This window comes from Prosopis cineraria, unplaced genomic scaffold (genome assembly GCF_029017545.1).
Source record: "Prosopis cineraria cultivar Desert tree isolate PC_DT_omini unplaced genomic scaffold, ASM2901754v1 PC1136, whole genome shotgun sequence".
NCBI classification, from domain to species: Eukaryota; Viridiplantae; Streptophyta; class Magnoliopsida; order Fabales; family Fabaceae; genus Prosopis; species Prosopis cineraria.
Genome location: NW_026556461.1, coordinates 26,511 through 34,029, shown reverse-complemented (window position 1 = coordinate 34,029; position 7,519 = coordinate 26,511). Strand labels below are relative to the sequence as shown.

Genomic DNA, 7,519 nt, shown 5'->3' with positions numbered 1-7,519 from the left:
TTTTATATATTTCTCAAAAACGAACAAAAGTAAGATTAAAAATTTTATATATATATATATACACACATATAAACTAAATTCACTTTTCACCATTCATTATTGGTGTTATTATTAATTCCTTACCAATTTACAATATTAATGAATAAAATTTTACTTTTTATTATACATACAAATATCATTTTTCTTCTGATGAAATTTGGAAGGATATAAGAGTAAACTTAAAAAAAATTATCAACTAATCAAGATTGAGTCTAGCATATAGAAAGAGTTTATACCTCACAATATGGTAAAAAGAAATTGAATATCTGCGAGGAGATGTAAGTAAAAGTCACCTGCCAAAGATCCGTAGTTTACACTAATAGACTAATGGTGTTGCAATTTCATGGATTTGAATTCGATGCCTGCCCTTGATATAGGCATTGAGTACTTGTTCTATTTAAATTGTTGAAATTTAGATAAATAATTTAATTAAATTTATTATTTATTAATTTTGAGTGAAATATAAATTTTAAAGTTGATATAAATTTTAACGGTTCAAATGATCTAACATTCAATGTCTATATTAATTAAAGATAGGCACTGAATCTAAATCCCCAATTTCATCATCATCTTCTTCGCCTATAATTCTCCGTGATCATAATTTTCTCCAAGGTTGAAACTTCCATGCATGTCCTTGTATGCTTCCATGGAACGCGCTAGTTTTTGCGTTAACTTAGGTCGAGATGCATACGAAGGATCGGCATGGGCCACGCGTCAATATCTCATTCAATGACAAATTGACTAGTTAATTGTTCACATATTTTGTTGGTATGTGTGTGCGTGCGTGTATGCTGAAAAATCAAAACATCGTCTTCTTGAACATACGTTTGATGAAATCCAAGGCACACTAACTAAATTTTCGGGGGGAAATGTTCTGAAGAAACTATTTGTTTCTATTTATCCGGCCTCTAGAAAGTTCATAATAATATTGATCACTATTTTCTCGATCAATTATATGATCTTATCTAAACTACGTTGCTAGAATTCATAAAGTCTAAAAAACATCATTATTAAAATAAATTAAAGGCATATTAAATTTAAAAAAAGGATTAATTTTAACATTTTAATTTGTTACAACAGTATAAGTTCAAAGGAAAAACTCATTTCAAAAAAATAATTTATTTTTTTAAAAAATATTTTACGTATAAACCACACTTATCTATCTCCAACGTGAGACTCATAATATAGTTACATTTACCCCTTCTGTGAGGTCAATTCTTAACCCTTATATGGTGTGTACTTAGTGAGGATACGTTTACTTTTTATAATATAATTATAACACTCTTTAATTTTTGATGTTAGCACTTTTTAATTTAAAATTAATTAATTCTAGCATATCAATTGTATTTAGAGGAACTAATTTTGAAAGAGTAAAAACTATTTCTAATAAATTTTAATAGAATATATGGGATTTAGAATAATTTCGCATTGCCAATATTTTTCTATATATAGTCGCATCCTATCTTCCATCTTCACCACCAAAACCTCCTCATATATCACTTACGGATGATTTTACTTTGGTTATTTAAATGATCAGGTTTGATGGTTCGCTCATTAACCATGTTTTTTAAGGATTTGGTTTACAAAATCAAAATTTTTAGGATAACTAGATTTATATGCCTTGCTCTATTAAACCTTGAAAAAACATGCTTGAGTTCAGGCGTCTTATTTAGGTCTTTTTTCATTTTTTTAAAAAATAAAATATATTTAATTTTTAAATTAAATTTAGGCTTCAAAATATATGTTTATATTTTAAATTAGAATTTATATTTCTTGTTTTTAATTTTTGAATATTATAATTTGTATTTTAAAAAATATAATATTATAATATAAAAAATAAATTTTCAAAAATAAAAAATTTGAAAATAAAAAATTTACAGGCGTCCAACCCCAATTTTAAAAATATAAATCAAACTTGAAAAAATGACCAATTTTATGGCTGTGTGAATGTGATGGATTGTGCTGTTGAAAGACAAAGAGGTACTCTATCTTTCTTGCTTCGTTTCCATCCTGTAGATAACCTAGGGATATCTTTAATATATTTATTTAATACAATAGTATATCTTATGATTTAAACTTGAGATTTTAAGGTAAATTAATTAACATTTTTAACTAGTTGAACCAAGCTACTTGGTCGGTTTTCTTTTCTTTGACTTGTTCAATTTCAAAATTTTAGATTTTGTCAATCTAGGTTTCTAAACCCTAATGGATTTGAAGAAGCATTCGTGCTCATCACCTGATGAGCAATTTCTGAACAATCCAGATTTATCACTTTATTTTTAATATTTTAATATATATTTATTAAATTATAAAATATAAAATTTTAATAAATATATTTATTATCAATCTGAACAACATAGATTTAATCTGAGCGATCCAATTTAATATTAATTTTTTTAAAAAAATTAAAAATCAACTATCCATATATATTTTGTATCCAATCTGTCTAAAGCACTTTTGAATAATTAATTTATAATTTTTTTAAAAAATAATATTAAATTGAACTACTCAAATTAAATATACATTATTTAGATTGATAAAAAAATAAATTTATTAAAATTTTATATTTTTTTATAATAAATATAAAATAAAATTAAAAAAATAAATTTTATAAAATTTGGATAATCCATGTTAAAAATTTAAATGATCTAATGCTCGTCAGGCAATGAGCACTGAAACCGAACTCTACGAAGAAGAAGTGACAGTGCTTGGGGTTGCGTAATTCACACCACCGGCGCAAGGAAGATTAAAAAATTGCAAGTGTCAATTACTATAAGATGCTGCATCGGAAATTTCCCATACCGTTATTGAAGTTGGTTTGATTTGATGGAAAATGGAGCTCAAGACTTTGTCAAAACTTGACCCAACCTGTCTTATCCATTTTACAGTCGTAGTCTTCCCACCGGAGAATGATTAGACCAACCGATTAACAGTTTAGTCGATTAAAAAAAAACTTATTTGAAAAGTTAGGTTGGATTAGATAGTTAGAAATCAGATGGATCAAAAAATGATCTTTTTTTTTTTTTAAAAAGTAATTTATTTTTTAATCATTTAATATTATATCATATTATCTAACATCATAATAAATTTAAAATATTTAATTTTATTTTTAAGATATGTAATAATTTTATATTCATTTCTTATATTTAAATTATTATTATATATATATTTATATATAATTTTTTTAATTTAATTATTATATTATCGATTCAATCTTAAATCATGTAAATCATGAATCATTAACTTTTTTAATTTAATATTTAGTTTGGTTATGAAAATATTGCCGTCAACGTTCATTACAATGATCGAGAAGGGTACGAAATAAATTAAAAAAAAAAAATGCCGATGGTCCTATCCGTTATGCCAAAGTCACACCTAGACTTGGACTTTTAAGTAATAGAAAGACTTTGATTTGATTCACCAAAAAAAAAAAGAAAAGAAAAAAGAAAGACTTTGATTTGCTTCTTTGCTTTTGCACTACAGTTCTCTAAGATTGGTCACGCTATGCTTGGACATTTCATACAAGGGGTTACGTTTGTGTTTAATATGTATTTTCATTTGTATCGGACACAAAGCATCTGAATACTTACAATTTTATCATATGACTAAATTTGCGTGGGTGTAATATTTGTTAGACTTTCATCTAACAAACTACAGCCCTGGTTGGCTGGTTATGATCGATATAATAATGCTAAATTTATAACAATCAACGCGTTTTAATTGTTTATTATTGTCAGGGACCCACAGGAACTTCTATCTAACTGCTACGTAGGTTAGGGTATGAAGTTTTCAACCTTTTTTATTTTTTATTTTTAATGAGGGTTGAAAACATTGGCACAGAAAGCCAGAGTTAAGAATTGATCAATGGTCCTCTCCGATTGAGAAATTAAAAATTACAGAAAACAAAGAGCTTACTTTCCAATTCATGTCCAGCTCATTGATCCTATAGATTTAGAGTTTCTTACATGCTTAAGATCTGGATCTTCAAATCTTTCATCTCTGAGAGTTTGCTGATAACAAATACCATTTTGAATTCAAGAATTTTGCAAATGAACCCCGTTTCAGTTTCTTCATTTTCGGTTATAGAAGTGGCTCCTAAGACAAGATCTTTCTGTTTTCTTCTCTGCTTTTTCTTGCTATTGGCCTGTCTCTTCACAACAGGCCATGGTTCTGAGAGTGATATCCATTGCTTGAGATCCATTAAACAGTCAATTGATCCATTTAATCAGTTGTTTGACTGGGATTTCAACAGAAATACCAAAGGGTACTTTTGTGGATTCACTGGTGTTGAGTGCACGATCATTGGTGAACATAGAGTATCAGGTCTTCAGCTTTCTAATATGTGGCTTAAAGGATCATTCCCTCATGGCATTGAAAATTGTTCAGTACTGCAGACACTTGACCTTTCCACAAATCAAATTTCAGGTGAAATTCCGAAGGGTGTTGCCAAATTATATTCGCTGATGACCCTTAAACTTGATGGAAACCAGCTATCTGGTGAAATCCCTCAAGAAATTGGGTTGCTTCCTCAAATCAAATCTTTCAATGTTGCCAACAATTTTTTGTCAGGGCAAGTGCCAGTGTTTACCAGAAGTCCTCAAGTTAGCTTGAGTTATGCCAATAATAGTGGTCTTTGTGGGCATACTCTAGAACCATGTGAAAACAAATCTTCTGATAGATCATTTTGGTATAGTTTTGCTATTGCTTATGTTTGTTCAGCAACATCAGCCATAGTTTCTTTTATGTACTATTACCAACCTTGGAGAGACTTGAAGAAAAGGAGGAGAAATGCTATATCTTTTCAAAGAAAGAGACAGAATAATCAACCTCGTACTACAGAGGTTGCCGAGTTGCTGCCATTGGCATTGCAAGAGCATGGAACCAAAGAGGTAATCTTGGTCTCTCTTGCCTCCCTCTTGCAATTTCTATGCTCAAGTGTTTATCTCATTAGAAATTTTTATGTTCTAATAAGATTCTGACAATATTTTATGTTGAAAGGATTGGTAGGTGGACTGTGCTTTTTTCTCTGTTATTACTGATGCTAATCACTTTTTCTGCCATTGGTTTAAATGTGTCCTTCAACTTTTTTGATCTGTTCTTTTGCCATTAAACCACCATCTGCTATTTTGATAAATATAAGCAACAGAATAATCGTGGGAATGTTGAAACAAGGAAGGATCCCTTTGTGAGAACTTCAAAAATTTGTTCATTTATATCTTGAATGGTCTCATACTGTTCTGTGGCTGCTGATGAGTTCTAAGTAATGACATTGAAAGACTCAAATTGTTCACGGAATAATTGAAATTTGCTTCCAAATTTGAATAATAAAACTATTTGTCATATTAGCAGTCATACCATCATTCCTATATAAAGTAGAGTTGAAAATGGCAGAGTAATTACGTGGTAGCCAAACAAATCATACGGAGTTAAATAACATATTATATCAAATCAGGCAAACCAATTGTCCACCAAATCAGAGAAAGTAATCTATAAAGTAGATGCAGCAATTTTCAAATTTTGTTGCATTCCTTGCTAATGCATTTTGATTCTGTGACAATTCAACCACAGCTCTCAGCATTGTTGGAGAGGTTGATTTCTAGAATAAGCTTTGGAGAATTATGTGAAGCAACAAATTATTTCAGCACGGACAACGTCCTAGGCTTTGGAGCGAGAGGGATCGTGTACAAGGCCAAGCTACCAAACAACTATTTCATGGCAGTTAAAAGACTCTATGATTCTCAACTGTACAAGAGAGAGTTCTTGTTAGAAACGATGATCTCAGCTGGATACAGACACCAAAACATAGTCCCACTGCTTGGATTCTGTCTGGATAAAAGGGAAAGGATTCTGGTTTATGAATACATGTCAAATGGAAAGCTCCAAGATTGGCTACAATCTGATGGACCTCAACCTATGGTATTTGAATGGTCTGTGAGGGTTTATATTGCTCTTGGACTAGCCAGAGGCTTGTCTTGGCTTCACAAGAAGTGCAAAATAGTCCATCTCAATCTGAGTTCTGAGTGTGTTCTGCTCAGCAAAGATTTCGAACCCAAAATTTCCAACTTTGGCAAGGCAAAATTCATCAATCATACTAACGATCGTTTGAGGACAAAGCTGCTTATGATAAATGGACTTGGGCAGAAGGGTTCTGTGGAGAAGGATGTATACAGCTTTGGGATTATCCTTTTTGAGCTCATAACAGGGAAGAGATTGAGTGCAACCACTGATTCTTCTGACAGTGTTGGCAGCAGCTCTTTGATGAAATTGATCAGTAGTAACTTGTTCAGTGGTCCTTACGATTTTTACAATGTCATTGATAAATCTCTTATTGGAAAAGGATTTGATGAGAAAATCTTTGGTCTCATTGAAGTAGCACGTGACTGTATTAAGCCTTCTCTGGCTCAGAGACCAAAGATGGCTGATGCGTACAAAAGAATGAGAGCTTTGTGGGAGGGATATGGACCCACGTACTATTCTGGAAGTCTAAAGCCATCTACGATTTATCCTATTGAGGTAACACGTGAAAACGAAATTGAATGCATTGACTGAGTTGTAAATTTAATTTTTGTTTTAATTAAGTCACATTTACAATGTCTAGAATTAGGGATAGGCATTATTCCCTGTCTTCTCAACTTTGTACCATCCATAATAGCTTATTCTAATGATCCTTGTGCATATATATGCAGCAAAAGTTAGTCTGTTGTAATTCTTATAAATGCAAATTAATGCTGTAATCTTCACCCTTTTCAAATTTACAAGTGACTGAGTTCAATCACTTGCCATATCAAATAGGAGAGATGCTTGAAATGGGCAGAGATAAGATGGACATGAGTAATAATATTTGTGATATGAGACTGATATGTAGTGATGACAGATTAGTTAATGCAAGTTGACAGTTGGTCTCACTTCTCTCTTTTCTTTCGTCCTTTGTATTCTTTCATTCCAATTTGTCTGGCCACATATTACGCCAAATATGAATAGTTTTGTCTTTGCTGGTGATTAGAAGTAAGATATATCCCTATGTGACAATTACAAATAAGAATAGGCTATTTATCATATCTCTTTGCTTCAAGATATAAACCATGGAGAATTTCACTATAGGACCACTAAGGCTAGATAAGTTCACAAAAGAATCAATAAATTCTGATATAGTTATGTGGTGATTGTATTTGGGAACTCAAATGAAATCAATTCCTGTTAGAAAATTACCTAGTTACCCCTAGAAGTGAAATGGAAAAAGTAACGTCAAAGAAAAACCTCTAGACTGAAAAATAAATTCATCATCCCAACCATTATTCTCTTTCATGGTCGGACTCCATTTTTGGGAAGGCCCTTTGGAATTGATTATTGAGTAAAGTTGAAGCTGCTCTTCAATCGAAATCAAAGGCACCTGACGCTTGCGCATTTGTTTCACTGGTTGAACGTGTTTTGAGTGAATCACCGAAGGTCCTGAAGTTTCTCCACCACTTCAGCCGCAATC

At 31.2% G+C, this 7,519-nt stretch overlaps 1 protein-coding gene across 1 annotated transcript; it reads left to right on the top strand.

Annotated features, from left to right (window-relative positions):
• The first annotated feature begins 3,975 nt into the window (after positions 1-3,975).
• LOC129299364 (probably inactive leucine-rich repeat receptor-like protein kinase At5g48380) lies at positions 3,976-6,905 on the top strand. The gene is made up of 2 exons (XM_054937830.1): positions 3,976-4,928; positions 5,608-6,905. The coding sequence occupies exons 1-2, from the start codon at positions 4,005-4,007 to the stop codon at positions 6,586-6,588; spliced, it is 1,905 nt and encodes a 634-aa protein (XP_054793805.1). The 5' UTR covers positions 3,976-4,004; the 3' UTR covers positions 6,589-6,905.
• Positions 6,906-7,519: the final 614 nt, after the last annotated feature.